The sequence below is a fragment of the Diachasma alloeum genome, unplaced genomic scaffold (assembly GCF_001412515.2).
Source record: "Diachasma alloeum isolate Michigan unplaced genomic scaffold, Dall2.0 Dall_scaffold_00744, whole genome shotgun sequence".
In the NCBI taxonomy this organism is placed as follows: domain Eukaryota; kingdom Metazoa; phylum Arthropoda; class Insecta; order Hymenoptera; family Braconidae; genus Diachasma; species Diachasma alloeum.
This window is the reverse complement of record NW_021680874.1, coordinates 92,549-110,059: the sequence shown is the minus strand read 5'-3', so window position 1 is coordinate 110,059 and position 17,511 is coordinate 92,549. Positions and strand designations below refer to the sequence as shown.

Here is a 17,511-nt window from a genome sequence, read left to right as displayed (position 1 = left end):
TCCGATAGCCACGGAATATTATTGTTGTAATGAATTTGCTCTTCGATCAATATTTCCCGTGAAAAAAAAAAAAATACCGGGCGCTCCCGGTAGCATTCTCATCGCGTCGTGATTTTCGAAGCCTTCAAAACGAAGAAAATCTGTGATTTCAACATTCTTTTAATATTGCATCCGCCATCTGCAGGAACAAGGCGATACTATATTTCACTCCGATCGTTAGATGGCACCTCTTCTTACTTCAGCATTCCCCCTCCCTCATTTCCGGTTTGGAATTTTGGCTCTTTGGGATTTTGTCCCCCATCCGTTCTGGAGGGTATCTGCAAGTATACCAAAAAGGCTGTCTAACGTCTGTCCAAAAAGGTAACTTGTGTCTAGAAGTTACCTAGAAGTTAACTAAAAGTTATCGTATGACTGCAAGATACCTTTTGGACGGACATTAGTCAGCCCTTTTGGTATACTTTCAGATATCTTTCGCAAGGTTTGCTACTTGGGAAGAGACGTTTAAATTGGGGCTATTCGCGATCGCAAAAGCTATTTCTCGCCGTCTGGTGGTGGTTTATATGCATATTCAAAATCACGGATAATAATTCCATTCGTCGTATTAATAAACGAATTTGACGTTGTTCTTCGTTCTATTTTTAGAAACTGATGATAAAATATTTATGACTGCATGCTCGATCCACTGCACCCAAGGTCATTCAACCGGAGGTCAATTCCCGTGGTGAAGTTCTACCCCTAGTCTCCTCCACCCAGACGATGGGCTAAAGTTCACGAGAAACGTCACTGACCTTCGATCGGCGAACGAATTAATTCCCCTCTCCTCCTAGTAATGACTTTTTTACTTCCGAGAACGAGAAAATAAAATTTGATGGGTGAGATCAATCGTATTGTATCGGTCTCACCCGGTGGAGGAAAGAGAATGGTAAGGTCTTGTCATCAAAATACAGATGCTTCTTGTCTTGTTATCACTCTGCGTAAGTGATATTTCTTTTATGCAATAATTTTTTGTTTCCGAATGGAAGCTTTCTAATCGTGATTTTTTGCCATTTCTTAATTTTGGGTGGAAATGTCTAGAAATGTCATGAAACGTGAAGAAATGATCTTTTAAAAAAATGTCTGTATGTGTATGCATATGTGTTTTCGTATGTTGACAACTGTCCCCATAACTCGAGAACTATTGAGGCAAAGATGCTGAAATTCTGGCTGCTAATTGGTTCTACTGAGACTCAAATTTGTGCTAAATTTCAGCTCAATCGGTTGAGCGCTTACTGAGATATAGCGATTCTTCGAGAATCGTTTTTTGCCGATATCTCCTGAACCATTCGACCAATTCGATTTTTTTTCTCAAAATACTCATGATGATACCTATTTAATTGGATTGAAAAAAGACCATTACACTCTGAGCAATGTAGTTTTATTCTCGTTTATTCATCTTTTCGTTGAAATTGCTTGTTCGCACGATAACTTATTGACATTTGTATGTGAAACTCTTTTGCTTAATATCTCAAAAACTATCGGTCCGATTTCAATTTTTTTTTCAAAATGTGCGTTTTGATATCATCTATTTAAATCCAACAAAACATGGGTACCATCCCATTGAAATTTCTCGAGATATCGGCGTTTTTTTTTTTTGGTTGGAATTCTCTTTTGCGTACTATGACATGGATAAAAGTCAGGGAAACCTTTTGAATCTTTGGCTTCTAGTTAGGATTGTCGAGGACCATTGTTATATCAAATTCTACGTCGATATATTTGATAGCTTTTGAGATGAAACAATTCACCCAAAATTCTTGAGAAAAAAAAATTAACGCATCTATTTTTCACTGTTCATTTTCACATCAGGATAGCGGAAAAAGTCATATAACATGAATATACGGTTTTATTTTTTGAAAACATATATTGGGGTCCACTCGGAAGCTTGTTACCAATCAAATTGGTAGAAATGAAAATAGGAGAAAAAAATACGTATAGAGTAGCAGTCATATGTAATCTGTCAAATGGCTTCTGTCGCGGTGCTTGTTTTTTTTTGGTTTATGTCTACTACATGTTGATGAATTCGAAACAGAGTTAACAAGAAATTTGTTGCAATACAGGGTTTGCAGCGCGAGGGGATAGAAAACTAACGAAACTAGTGTAATAATTGATAATATCCATCGATCGGAGCGTAAACTTGATAGCTGATGACCTATCTTTTACTTCCTATTGGACATTTTTTCATTATTGGTATTACATCACAAGAATTTAAGGGTAAATGGATTTAGATCATTCAAAAATTTGATTAGTGATGAAGTTTTGTATTCAGTGGAAACTTTAATTTTTATCGTGAATAAATTCATTCATCTCTGCTTGACAAAATCTCTTGAAGCATTTTGTCGGATTACATGCGCATATCGCCGTAATCCCTCGCCGGATAGCAATCCCACATGGATACACACTGCTCTTTCATTGTTTATTCGTTCTCTTTATCTTGATGACTTTCCTCAGGGCGAGAAACGATGAAACCCTAAACCACTGGATCATATCAAATCAGAACATTCCAATGTTGATCGTACCAAGCTATTCTGAACGGTTCAATCTGATAGTAGATCTTCTACAATACATTGCTGAGAGAAATTCGACAACTATTTGTGTTCAATGAAAAATTTTCCGTAACACGTCATTAGCGTTTCACCTCAACCCAACGAGTTTCATGCCCACTCTCCCGCATACCGGTGACACAACCGCATATAAACGCACCTCAAAATGATTCGTATTCTCTGCACAGCAGAAAGGCCTCAATGAACCACAGTCATTCCCTCGAGCTCAACGAGTCGAGTTCATATTCAAAGTATATTTCTCTTCTATACCTATTCTGACCCTTCGATCTCCAATCGAACATCCCGCCATTCTCTATCCATCGGATGAGCTCGTGTTCTGGCTCAAGGGGATTACAAACTAAATAAAAAGAAAAAAAGAGAGAGAGAAGAGAGTGAGTGAGTGAGAGAGAGAGAAAGAGAGAGAGAGAGAGAGAGAGAGAGAGAGAAGAGAAAACAATGTGCCTCTATTTGTAGTATGATCCACGACGGTGAAGGCTTTCTGTTATATTCTCGTCAAATCGTAAGTGTTTTTTGTCATTGGAAACTTTAGTCGATGTTTTAGGGGTCTAACAATAGAGAATAAAAACAATTGCATATCGCAAACCGGTTTTTAGTCTCGATGAAACAAAGTTCAACATTTCGTGAATAAGAAAATTGAATTGAGGAAAACATCATCGGATATTCGTATGGCGTCTCATCGCAAGGATGCGATGACTTCACGATTCGGTAACTCGTCGTCGAAATATCCAGATGTGTTATTACGAATAAAAAAAATTGTTTGCACCTTCCTGTAGATAGTAATAATCTTATCGATTATCGTCGTCAATCGGCCGATAAAAATTCCTATTTTACCTGGGGCACGACTCGAGTGTGGTATTACATTTGTCGGAATATTATGTATTTGGAATAGGAATGAAAGGGATAGTTGACCTTATGCTATGCTTTAGGTTTTAGATTGGGCGGATATTTGGGAGGGCGGGGGGGGGGAGGGTAGCAGNGGGGGGGGGGGGGGGAGGGTAGCAGTGAAGCCCCGGGTGGTACATTACCGTTCTAGGAAGGGCTTCGGATTATTACTGTACCCTCGATAAAAAAGAAAAGAAAGTTTTCGTTTTTCTACATATTTGTTGAATGGATTGTAACAACAGGAGAACAGAGGGGACGACTTATTCTTCATTTTCACAGAAATTTGAAGAGGGATGATGAAAAGTTGTGGGAATGTATGTACACAGAGAAAAAGAATTTTGAAAAAGTAGCATGGAAAAAACGTCAAAATTACGTCCTAAAACATAATTGTGATATATGATTTTATTTTATAAAAATGATTCTTTTTCTGCGCACATTTTAGCATCTTATGAACAAGTATTAACAAAAATTGGAATTTCTTTGCACGGAAAAATTGGCAGCCAAAACTTAATTGTTATAAAACTAGCCAACAAGCGCTTCGCATCTTTTCGAAATTTTTCAAATTGTTTTTTTCTTCTTCAAAAATTGAGGGAGATTAACATTTTTAATTTCTGTGATCGTATTCCGTTTACACAATCAGGAAATACGGAAAATGTAGGGAGGGAAAATCAGAAATAAATTTTAAAAATCGATTTTTCAATCTTGAAAATTTCAAGACGTTTCTTTTTCAATAATGAAGACAAACCACTGGATTTTATTTGTATTATCTAATTTTGATAGAAGAAAGTGAAAAGAGGAAGAGAAACGAGATCAACGAAAACAGAATTTTTAATTTTTCAATGTCTAAGGAAAATTTTAAAATTGCTATATCTTTTCGAATAATGAACCAATACCCATAAATTCAATTTCTATCCTCCCATTTTCATAGAATACATAAAAAAATTGTAAAGAATTCACATCGGCGAGATGTGAACCAAGATAGACATTTGTTAATAGGTAATAAAGAAATTGTTTCCTCATAATAAATATTGCATCGAATACAAACCATGCCGGTGTCAGATTTTTACTCGTTACAATACTGAATACTGCTAATCCAATTAAAATCAAATCGACGGGAATACGAGATAAGAGACAGAACAAAGACCACAACAAAACGAAATATAACTAACGAAATAAAAGCTGAAGTAGATTCCCTTGAACGTGTGTTTACAGAGATAGCTTCAATAAAAACAAATTAATTACTCCGAATTAGTGGATAATAACACCCATTGTATAATAAATAACAATTCGTTTACTCCACAAAGACTCTCTTGTACGAGTATCGCGTTGTGCGCGGGCGCGTCCACCCACACAATTCCAAAATGACACATATTCACATGGGTTTAACAGAATCTAGCGCAGTAGGTGCTAGACATCAGGTACGGACACGTCAAACTCGCCAGCGTGAAGAAGGCCAATAAAAAAGTGAAAGAGGAAAACGTCGGTAATCATTCAAATCTGTGAATTTTGCTAACAAAAGGTGAATAATAGGGAATATCAGCCCCTCAGAGTCAGTTCAAAGTTTGCAGAAGAGAATATTTGGGCTGGGAGCTTTCACGGGAGATTTTCCACTCAATTATTCTGTGTTACCCACTTTTCAATACCTTCTAAACCCGAAGGTGTTTGATATTTCGGAATATTGACCATTTTTCGGGATTTTTTTGAGGATTTGTTATCTGTTATTCAGTTGTAGGTTTTGGGGCTTTGAATTTTTACAATTTTGGAGCTTGATTAGGGAGACAGTGGGGGACCTCCAGTGGACTTGAGCCCATGAACAGCTGATTTAGATATGGCGCGCGTGACAGAATATTCAAGGGTTTTTAGGTTAGAGAATTGGATTATTTCTTTGGGGACTTTTTTTTCATTTAAATATTTTTCAATATTTGTTGTTGCATTTTAGACTTTCCCTTTGGCCGTGGGTGGACCGAACATTTTACAATGATTTTGTTATTCTCACTTTGAACATGACTGAATTTGACGTTCTTTTTTGAACTATGCGGAAATATTTTCAAAATCTCCAAAAAAAATTAGGAAACACTAGTTTTTGAGAAAAGCTCATAATTGTTTGGAAAATGTAATTCTTGGAGATTACGTTTGTTGTCATAAATAATTCATAAACAATCAATTTTCAGCCTTGAAAAACATCTTTCGAAATTGTATAAAAACTTCCATATTCAGAATTTTATTAGAAATGTGTTTCGTGCCGAAATAATAAAGTCTACCAAAGTATAAATAATTTCTGTTATTTCTTTATAAAAAGGGAGTAAAAAAACCAATATACTTTCATAATAGTGTCAACGGCGGATTTTATTCCATTTGCGATGGAAGATTCATCTTGTGACTCTTATGACCTTGTACTGAGAGAAAAACAAACACATTCTGAAACAAGTCTTGTTTGGGCCAGCAAAATGGCTAGTTGGAAATTGCCAAAAAACAATTTAGTACCGAAGTGGTCAAACCGTCTAAGTCAATTTAGTCTAGTTGAGTTTTTCAGAAATATTTCCGAATGTAAGGGAAATAGCAAAATTTTCGTAATAACCTTTTTTGAGGAGCGAATTGAGTGCTACTAAAAAGGTTATGAAAAATTTGCTATCTCCCTTAGATTTCGAGATATTCATCGAAAACTGGCCAATAGCCAAAATCGACTTAAACCATTTGAACACTTCGCTACTGAATTAGTTTGGTTCGAATTTGAAAGTTTCAAACATGAATACTTATTCATGTTTTGAATAATCTCTGCTTTCAACAACAACGAAATATTTGGCTCAAGAGGCAGATAATTCATTTGAAAATCGTGCCTTTTCAGGATGAAAATATCTCATATAGAGGAAAATTTATCAAGAAATATTTTGTCCCTAAGTTAGAAAATTGCTATCATATCATATCATATCATATATCATATCACTTTCTGTATGTTTGACACAAAAAAATCCTCTTTTGATAATTTTCAAAAAACTATTTTCTTGGCACAAGCAAAACTTGTTTGCGAACTCTGTCGTTTTTCTCTCAGTTTAGTCAACCGAGGGTCACAAGGGGTAACAAACGTGACGTGATTTTCGGGAAAATATGAACTCCATAAGAGATGAATATCCATTATTATCACTACATTTTTCGCATGCAATTTAATTGTTAAACTTGCTGATTGAAACTTGAAGACCTCCAGGATATGTAAGAAACAATACAAATAATTATAAACAGTCAATTTGCCACTTTGAAAATCAGTTTTTCGAAACCGTGAAAAATTCATGTCTGTCTACAATTTCACCAGAAATTGATATTATGCAAATAAATCGGCTTACGAAAATTCAGTTTTTAGCATTCATTTACAAGAAGGGAATATTGGAGAAAACAATAATGCCGAGTTAATAACGAGTTTGATAATTATGAATCTTACTTTCTCGTTAATTTGTAATTTTGACATCTAATAAAACCAGAGTATTTCAATTTTCTTTTTAAACAAGAGTATCTCAAAATTCATGTGAAAGCTTGTTGTTCACATTCATTTCTAAGTCTCACGGAGCTCGCAAATCATTTTATTTCTCTTCCAATGTGAAGTATTTCATGTTAATTGTACTTTTTGATGCATTCATACCACTTATACAGCTGTCAAGAGAAGGAAAACGTGAGATTTCAGACGATTTTTTATATGACTTGTGAGATACCCTTGTTTTAAAAATAAAATTGAAATAGCCTTGTTTTTTTAGGAAACGTTGATTTCTCATTCATTTTTAATAATTAAAAATGTTTAAATAATTAATGAAAAATAAAATTTTTTACTTATGCGTTTTTATTTTACTAGGAAAAGATTATAAAATTATTCAATATTAACAAGCATAATTCTTCTATCCGGAAAGTCCCACTTCATGAAATTCTAATATCATTTGTTCCGACGTTTTTTCCCTGTCTTTTTGCGTCAGTGCTTGGCAGCTGTGGCGTCATACGAAACTTAAAATTTAATTGCAGGAGTGGGTTAATGGAGTTGTCGAGGGTCTGACAGTTTTTATTGTTGCTTTCTAGCTGAATGAGGCTGATGGAACCCCTGGGTATTGCCCCTGAAGTTGTAGATGTGAGGACACTACCAAGATGGTCGGATATACCGATACAGCATCATTACACGGATTACTCCAATTCGCTGGTGGAGCCCACACACCACGCGGAATCACCGTTCCCTTGTCAATCCATAATAAATCGGAAAATTGCATTATGGTGAGAATTAAATGCACAATTTTTACCTTAAGAAGAGGGTGTCGAGAATGAGAAAATGTCGAAAATCTTTTTTCGTGTCACGGGACATGAAAAACCCCATTTTCGTGGGGCTGCGTTCCCCACGTGCTTGCCATCTTCGCCTTCGACTCGGAAGGCAATCTTGCACGTGGGGGACGGTGATCTGTTTTCCAAGGCTCGGGCATGTAATGTACTATTTTGTTTCCAATTTAATTTTTAAGATCCGGGTGGATTATCTTTCGAACATCATCTCGATTGTTTTTCTATCTTTATAATCTAAAATATATCACAATTTCCATTCTATTTTACATGATGCAGGAGTCTCGAAAAATTATGATTGTACAATAAAAAAAAGTAGAAAAAAACTGAACATTCTCAAAGAGCGTTTTTAATAAAGATTAAGAAATAACTCACGATCACGAAGTAACTCACGATCTGATCGCCATTGACTACTGTGACAAATGATGACCTAACAGCCATTAGATACATCAAATTATTAATTTGCAATTCCCTCCCTATTGGGTTTATTTCCCAATATTATTCAAAAACGCTCTTTGAACATGTTCAGCTTTGTTTCAACGTTTTTTTGATTGTACAATCATAATTTTTGGAGAACCCTGGGCTATGTAAAACTGAATAGCAATTGGAGATCATTTCAGATTATCAAAATTCCGAGTTCAAATCCCGGCCGGGTAGAATGGTGCGATCTAACTAATGTAAAATAACGATAAAAAAAAGATCAAAATAAAAAGTCCGGGCCTTAAATTGCTCTACAAAAAAAGGTTTCTGGCCATTTTGTTTCAAGTCGATTATCGTTATCGAAATAGTTAAGCAATTATAGTCATAATTTGATAAGAAAATGATCAAGTGTGAAGAGCTTGTGTGTCCAGAAATGTGCGATTACTAACTAGGTCCTTGACGGTAAATCTTAAACTATCATAAATGTGTTGAAAGAAAATTTCAAGAAATATTTTTTTTGGGAGATTCAATTCTCTAGGAAAAAAATCCTAGACATTCTACTCTAACTCCACTCATTATCGAGATAATTTCACAATTAACAAAACAGAAATAATTAATTAAATAATTAGAAATAAAATATTCATTTTTGCCTTTTCCCCATTACAATAGCATTAAAATATTTGCTTTGTGCCTCTGACAAATGACGATTCTATGAGTAAATCCTTTCGTTGCCGGAATGAAGAAATAACTCGAGAAATTAGAATAATCTTCGACTGAGCGTCATACATGCATCATTGGAGAGCAGCGCAAAAATTACCAATTCCGTTGGACAACATAAAAAATTAGTCACTTCTCCCAAGTTATTTCAATACACCTCTTTTATAAAATGCAGAATACTAAGAGGAAAAATTTAACAAGAATTGCTATTGCAGCACACGTGTGCAAAATAAAAATCTCCGGACATTTCTACTTATATCGCCTCTGGAAAACCCATGCATCAACCCGATAGATTAATTTTACCCCTCAACGTGACATGCAGGGATCCAGTTAAATGTGAACTTTCTTTAATTAAAGGACTGGAGATATATCGATTTTACAAGTAGACGCGGTAGTCAATCCAACCAATGAGACATTGGATGACAATAGTCCAACGTGCCAAAGAATATTCACCAAAGCAGGTCCAGCACTCAGTATTGAAATTGATAATGAAGTTAATGGTAAGGTATTTATTTTCAGGAACATTGTTTCATTGAAAAAACCAATGTACATTCTGAAATTCTGCGTAAATTGGATAGTAATAGTAGAAAAGAAAATTTTTATTCATTAAGTCATCTTAAATACTTCAAAAACGAGTGGTTTCCTTAAAAAATACCCAAGAAAATTGTTGTAGCCCAAAGAATTCACTATGAAAAAATATTTTTTTTTTTACATTTTTCGATAACTCCACCTTCTTAAAAGATACTTCTATTGTTCTAATTTAAAAAAAAGATTTTCCTTCCACTTAATATTTTTGAACGTTCAATTTTCTTTAACCACTTAAGACCAAATGACTTTTTCAAAAAATCTCAGATATTGTTATAGAAATTTTCATAAGCTACAAAAGATATTTAAAATTTTCAGAAATACAGAAAAATGAACATTTCCCACGATTTGATGATTCCATTCATTAAATTGTCTCCTCTATTTCAAAAACTAATGGTTTCATCCAGGAATATCCCAAAAAAATTTTCTACTCTGCAAAGATGTTTACGAAAATTTTCTGATAGACCTATTAGTTTATACAAAACATCTAATTGCTTTATATTTATTCAACTTAATTTTTAATCATTCCAGAATGCAGAACTGGCGAAGTAAAAGTGACCCAAGCTCACAACCTCCCAGCCCGTTACATTATCCACACAGTTGGTCCAATCTACAACGTGAAATACCAAACGGCAGCTCAAAATACCCTCCACTGTTGTTATCGGAACGTTCTCCAAAAATCACGTGAACTTGGATTACGTACAATTGCACTACCCGTTATTAATTCAGTGAGACGTAATTATCCACCTGATGCTGGTGCGCATATTGCGCTGCGTACAGTGCGAAGATTTTTGGAGCAATTCAGTGATACGATATCGTGCGTTGTCTTTGTACTGGAGCCGTGTGATTTGGGAATTTATCAAGTGCTGCTGCCTCTGTATTTTCCGAGGACTATTGAGGAGCAGGATAATGCTTGCTGGCAGTTGCCTAGTGATATTGGGGGGACTGATGGGGAACCCATGCTGCCAGATCGACAGATACGAATTATTGACAATCCACAACATACACTTCATGGTAAATACTATTCATTAGGTTTTTCTTGTATTTTTTTCATATAGTTATTGGAATTTCGATATTGAACGTTTGCCATTCACGTTAATTCTTGATGTCTTTGTAAACAGAGATATTGGAATTTTGAGTCAATGACAAACATTCCACTTTGCCCCACCTTCCCCTCATTTGGAAGATTTTATGTAGAGGATGGGATGTTTATTGAATATTTCGATTTCCATTAAGTGATTATTGAAATAATTATGGTACAGTCTGACAACTTTCATTTTCAATTTTTACTTACTATTGTAGGTTGAATTATCTTGATGACATGTCAAAAAACATTTTTTTCGGAATTTCATTTCCCACAAAACACGTCTGTCTCAATAATTACAAAATAAATCACGATGGAAATTGGAATAATGGTAAACATTCCCTGTTTATTTCAATTCGGTTAGTGGGTTATTTACGCTGATTGACATTATCTGAAAAATAGGGCATGAAGCGACGTTTATTACACGCGTATTGGGAAATAGGGGTAATTTGCACAGATGAATACCCTCGATATTTCCGTATTCATCAATTTTCGAGAGATTAATTGCCTATATGTTTCTTCTCTTTTCTTGCATTCGATTATAAATTCAATGTATTTTCTCCCAGATATTATTAAATATTCTTTCTTTGGAATACAGGGAAATGAATTGGGTCAGAAAATAAAATCAATATCCACTCGCTTATTTTTCCCAATAATAAATACCATGGAACTTGTCCATTTTCTGAAGTGCAAGTATTGGAAAATCAATTAATTTTGTTTGCAATATAGTTGGATGAAAGTTTGTGAAACTTTCCCCCGTATTGATTATATTATCTCTTAGTGGAATAAAAGTAGAAGTTTTCGTACTCATGACTATCATATTTAATTCACAAACAACTTTGAAAAGCGTAATTCGTAATAGTTTGAGGTGGCTGGTGGTGTAATTCCTAGTTCATTGGATAAAATTGAAATTAAATATTCAATTGCTCATCTTTTATATTCTACAGCTGATGAGACTATTGAATTATCTAGTCAATTGGATACATCACTAAACCTCAGTGAGCACGCATTCACTCAAATGCAGGGAGATTTGGACAGGCAGAGGTTACTGGGTGAGCGACCACTCGCTGATCCACTTGCCGACATAATGCTCAAGCAGATGCAGCAGAAGGAGAGGTAAATCTATCAGCGATTTTCTACTCTCAATTTCCCTCGTACCATTTAGCTTATGCTGCATTTTTAAAGCACTGCTCGATGAGACGTGAAAGAAAGAATCAGTTAAATCTCGAGCTTTGTGTTCGATTCAAACACAAATCCCGCCATCCACGAAATGTTAAGGATTTGGGTACAAGATGGCATACGTTATCAATTTTTACATATCGTTAGATAATACAACAGTTTAAGAAGTCATGAATATTCAAATAAAAAACTAATTTTGACCGAACAATTCGATTCTTTACAGCTTAGAGAACTATTAATTATCTCGCAAATGATTTTAGAAAAAATATGCAAAATAGTATATTTTGTCATTCCGGCCGTAAGGACGCGGAGCGTCCATGAAGCACTGCCTCACGGCCGCAATGATAAAAAAACATTTTTTTTTATTGAGAATTTCATCAACTAAACCAATATTATCTGACGTACCGACGGCGGTAGCCGTGTGGTTAGACTGCGGGATTAGCATGCGGGGGACCTGGGTTCGATTCCTGGCTAGGGGAGCTAAAATTTGTGACATTGTAAATCTCGCGGTTTCATTGTCGAGAGAGAGTCTTGCAATAGACGACGGGGCAATCGTACCTGGGCAGGTTTTTCCCCTCAAGTGAGGTTTTCCCTTGTCCTTTGGCGAATGTGGTTTAGGGGGTTGGGGGGATGGGATGGGAACAAATCGTGAAAACCCGACAGGATATACTAGAACAAAAAAACAATTATTAATCTTCGCAAAAAAAAATTTATCAGGCAGTTAAAAAACTTTAAATTCCATTCAATCGGAAATTTCATTCATTCAATTTTGGATTAAAAAAAATGACGGTTCTGAGATAATCATGATTTTTAAAAAACACCTTTTGGTGCATAAACTCCAAAAAACTGAAACGACTGTTATCAACATGATGTTACTTCCGCAATTATCAACAATTTTGCATGTTTGTTTTCCAAAATTTTCGTCTGATGCCCAATTTTTTGGAAAAAATCCCCGACATTGGATTTTAAGAGCTTCGGACTTCGGCGTAGAAATGTTCATATGAATATTGCGAAAAATTTGAATTCCCGTAAAATCCTCCACGCCTAGGGTTCCCCTTCACGTAAAATTTCATTCATTGTGTGAGCACTGTTTCATACTAAGGCTCTACAATATACTCAATTTTCAACCGTTGTTTCGCTCCAAAATAAATACTTATTCAAATTGGCATCGAAATGAAATATTTTTCGTAATGAAGAGTCAAACGGTCAAACCTCGCGAAAGAAAGATCATACGAGGGGCTCGTCACTCCTCAATCGGGTGGCTCAGTGATTTCTATAATGGGATGATTTCTTAATAAGAATTGAAAATCATGATTTCTTTTGAATTCTCATGATTTCCATGAGTAAATTCTAATGATTTCTTGATTTTAAGAAATCACTTGACAAATCATAATTTCGGGGCCAAAGTGAGGCATCTGGCGATAATGGCAGTTTTCTACACGACCTCATAACGTCACATTTTCATCATAAACCCTGAAGCCTCGGAGCGGTCATACATGAGGATTATACCTCGTGATAGTCCTACGTCACAAGGGTCACATCTCGCTAGGATCAAACGTGGCAAGGTTTAAACGTTACGGGTGTCCTATCTTCCAAGGGTCCTACCTCGCGAACATCATATTTCGCAAGAATTATGCTTAGCATGAAGAACTGTGTACTTTACCCTATGTAATCCATTTTATGAATCTCATAAGGAAATGACTCGGAGAATGATCCAACGGATTGAGTACTATAGGAAGTTCATAATATTTAAACTGCTTTCATCGCTGCTTTCCTCAATCAGAAGGATCAGAAGAGTTAGAAGATTCACAAGCGTCATATGGTTCGAATCGTCAGAGTGAAATGCTCGAAGGAATGTGCAATGCGGTCAAGAGAGTCATCTGCACTGATGAGAAAAAATATTTTTATTGAGATGTTTCTTTCTTGGCATAAGTATTATATACTTGAACCAATTTCAAATGAATGAGATCTTACGGTGAATATCAATTATTTCTTCTTGAAATATATTTACTTGAATCGAGATACGCGGCAGTGTATCGGCCAAGAAAAGTTTTGACTCCGATTGTACAAAACATCAGGCCGATCGCTGCCGTGTATCTATACATGAAGTAACTACCCCCTCCACTACCTCCGAATCATATCCATTAAATAAAATACAAACGTGACGAGCAGGGCTGCATATTTCGCAGATGGGAGTTTTCGACGTGATATTGTCAAATACCGGTAATTTACCTCTGGAGCGTCGTAAATGTCAACAAGTGTCATAAACCTACTCACAGGAAGGTTCAACTGAAATATCAAGACATTGAAAAGTTGGAGGCACGCAGGTGGGATGCTCATAAGAATGATACGGTCACGATGGTCATGACCCGCGAAGGCCAAACTTTACAAGAAACATACCTCGCAAGAATTATGCCTCCCAAGAGTCAAAAGTCGCAAGGGTTAAATCACACAGGCAAGGTAATCTGAAGGATGGACCTACCAAAAGGGTCGACCGAGGGACGCAGGCAGCGCAGTGATAAGAAGGGTCCAACAATCATGAATACCAAAAAAAGAAGCACGAAGGACCATCATAAGGGTTAAATAGGAGAAGAAGTTCGGATAATCTTTCGTGATTGTCCTGCTTGTCTGCCTCTCATTCTTGATCCTCGTGATTTTTAGACTTGCCTCTTCCGCAGGCGAGAGATAAATCAAGAGAAATAATTCGAAGGTGGTCTCCTTTGGCCCTTGTGGTTATTTGATCCTTGAAATTATTCACCCTGACTTTGTTGTTTGGCTCCGGTGTTCGATTGGTTATTAAGAGTTATTGGTTATTACGAGTGATTATGACGTTTGATCCTCGCGAGGTATGACATTGTGATGTTTCACCCTCGCTTCACCTCCAATCGCTCGGCATGACCCTTGCGAGGTATGATTCTTGCGATATTGAACCCTCCCGATATGAAAAAATATCGCGGTTTTGCTCATGCCAATGAAGGGCTCCAAATGAGTTTTCGACATGTCAAATAGCTTGAAAATCGCCCATGTAATTTACCTAGTTTATGACAAGTCAGAAACCATGTAATTTACCTGAGGTAATTTACTTGCCCAACCTTGGTGACGAGCTACATAAAAAATACTCTTAGGTACATTATATAAATTGGCCACAAGCGTCTCATTGATGTAACTATTTTTTTGTTCGAAGTAATATTTTAAAAAATACGCGCATAGAAACGGGTTCATATGCACATTCTCGCATTTCACATCAACTCCTATCATTTTTTTTGTTACGGAGGTGGTAGCAGTGCAATACAACCACACGCACCAAGGAGGGAAGCCCGGGAATTTACAAATTGAATATGGTGCACGAATGATGAATTCCACAGATATTTTTCAATCGAGTTTCGTGCACAAATGAATTCTCGAAAAAGCAAATTCAGTCGGAAAATCTTGAATAAATAATTAAAAGTCGGTGCAAATAACGACTGTGGAATAGAACTATTTGTTTTACTTCGATTGTTAATTGGAAAGATGATTTATCGTGTGAAAAATAAATGAGCCGAATTGAATAGAAAATGAAAAAAATTACAGGATATAAAAACGATTCCTTGTTTATTTTGAAAAAAATAATGCAATCTCCCTAAAAAAACAAAAACAAATGTTTTCAACGGAGTTTTTCAACTCATTGTCTAGTATCAATCTAATTCTCCATCTTCTGATCTGTGTCAAGGACGTTGGTCCTCCTACTAATTTTTTATTTCATCAAGAATTTTTTTAAAATCCTCATTCGATTTGAAACAATTTCTCTTATAGAAATCTGATTGTGCACTATTTTCGTTTTTTCGACATTGCTGACTTGGCTTTCTTTTTCATTTTTTTGTATTTTTCAAAAATTTCTACTTCCCAGTAAGAAACAAACAAAACTTTTTCTTGGCGCAGTTTTTTTTACAAAAACATTTGTTTTTGTTTTTTTAGGGATCAAATAAAGTAGTCCTTGACGTCAAGTCACCTATATTCACCATAAAAATGGAAAAGTTCTATTTTTTTAACCTAATATAATCTCCAGTCGAGGAATTTTCTACTTTCATGAAGTGATCAAAAATTCGTACCTAGGAGATAATTACATTGAGGATTGAATTGAATGTTGTTTTCTCGAATGAAGCCGATGTTTAAATCGAGATACGCGGTAGCGTATCGGCCAAGAAAAGTTTTGACCGACTGAGCAAAACATCAGACCGATAGCACCGCGTATCTATACACGACAGAACTTCCCCCTCCACTACCTCTAAATGATTTACATTCGGTATAATGAAAACGGGACGACAAATCGGGAAAGTGTCGTTAGTTACATCATATAAATCGCCTATGAGCTTTTCAACAGTGTAACTATGGTATTTTTTAGATTAACAGTAAAAAAGATACGCGCATAGCAACGAGTTGATATTCACATTCTCGCAATTCACATTATAAAGTGTGAGAATCAAGTTGTAACGTTGGCAGCGCCGGTCCAACTGAGCTTCATATCCAACGTTGAAGTGCTGCCGCCAGTGCATTTGAATGTGGGTTGTGATGTTGTTATGGAGAACCACGGGAAATGTTCTTCTTCACGTTAAATCACTTATTAGAATGAAACGGAAAATCAACTCGGTGTTCTATTTTGTTTTCTCTCGTCGAAAATTCGAATTTCATCCCGCCATATCTATATTCATATGCGGACCTTGGACACAAATGTAGTTTATGCACTGTTTGTGAGGTTATTGGTTTATGTTTGGAATGTGACAAAAGTGAGATGTGTCGAAAATATTGTGTGATCAAGTATTAAATGTCCGTGAATAGTTAAAATCGAAAAGAATTTTTTTTTTCTCCGAGTGTAATAGAAAATGTTTTCATTCCGTGGAAAAAAATTCTCATTATCAAAAAAATTTTGTGATTATTTAAGAAAAATTTATGTTATTAGGCCCGAAAAAACCGCGATTCTAAACTTGCTTCGCTCGGTTAGATCGCGGTTTTCGGGCCCAACGACATAAAATCGAGATACACGATAGCGTATCGGCCAAGAAAAGTTTTGACCGACTGAGCAAAACATCAGGCCGAACGCACCGCGTATCTATACACGAAGCAACTACCCCCTCCACTACCACCGAAACACATTTATTGAATAAAATAAAAACGTGAGACCCTACGAAAAAAATTGCCTTAGTTACATTACATAAATCGGCCACGAGCTTTTCATTGATATCACTATTTTCTTTTTCGACTTAATATTAAGGAAATTACGCGCATAGCAACGGGATCATGTCCACATTCTCGCATTTCACATTATCGCTGAGCAGTGTGAGATGGGATGGGTGCAACTGGACACAGTCAACTGAACACATCCGCAACTGACCACAGATCTGGCAACTTCGTCAACTGAACACACACGTAAATACAAGAGGGTGAAACGTAGTGATATTGTCAACTTAGTGTTCCCTATCGACGAAGTCAGTTGATGATATACATGGGAGATGGCGCTGATAGGTTTAAAGCGGAGGAATGAGAATTACTTGTATATAGTGTGAGCTAACTTTGGGAGATGACGAAGAACTATTGCAGGAGCATCAATAATCAGAATATTAATATGTCAAGTATCGTAAGAACATCGTCAATCAATCGAACAAGAGTGAGGTGGTCATTCGCTAAGGTGTATCAAAACAAAGTATTGTCCAAGTCTCGTAATAAAATCGAATAAAAATAATTCAAAGTATTTTCACGCAAAGTATCGAT

At 36.0% G+C, this 17,511-nt stretch overlaps 1 protein-coding gene across 6 annotated transcripts in view; it reads left to right on the top strand.

Annotated features, from left to right (window-relative positions):
• The first annotated feature begins 318 nt into the window (after positions 1-318).
• Positions 319-17,511, top strand: part of LOC107044466 (protein GDAP2 homolog) — a 44,792-nt gene continuing 27,599 nt past the window's right edge. The window contains exons 1-6 of one of the 6 annotated variants that reach the window (XM_015266354.1): positions 319-360; positions 643-922; positions 7,536-7,724; positions 9,276-9,418; positions 10,035-10,517; positions 11,535-11,703. In XM_015266354.1, coding sequence (XP_015121840.1) covers positions 7,540-7,724; positions 9,276-9,418; positions 10,035-10,517; positions 11,535-11,703 — 980 coding nt within the window. In that variant the 5' untranslated portion in view covers positions 319-360; positions 643-922; positions 7,536-7,539. Of the gene's footprint in view, positions 361-642; positions 923-953; positions 975-3,016; positions 3,097-4,868; positions 4,999-5,205; positions 5,343-7,535; positions 7,725-9,275; positions 9,419-10,034; positions 10,518-11,534; positions 11,704-17,511 lie in introns of those variants that run through there. The other 5 variants (XM_015266351.1, XM_015266355.1, XM_015266352.1 and 2 more) reach the window with 5 other exon arrangements.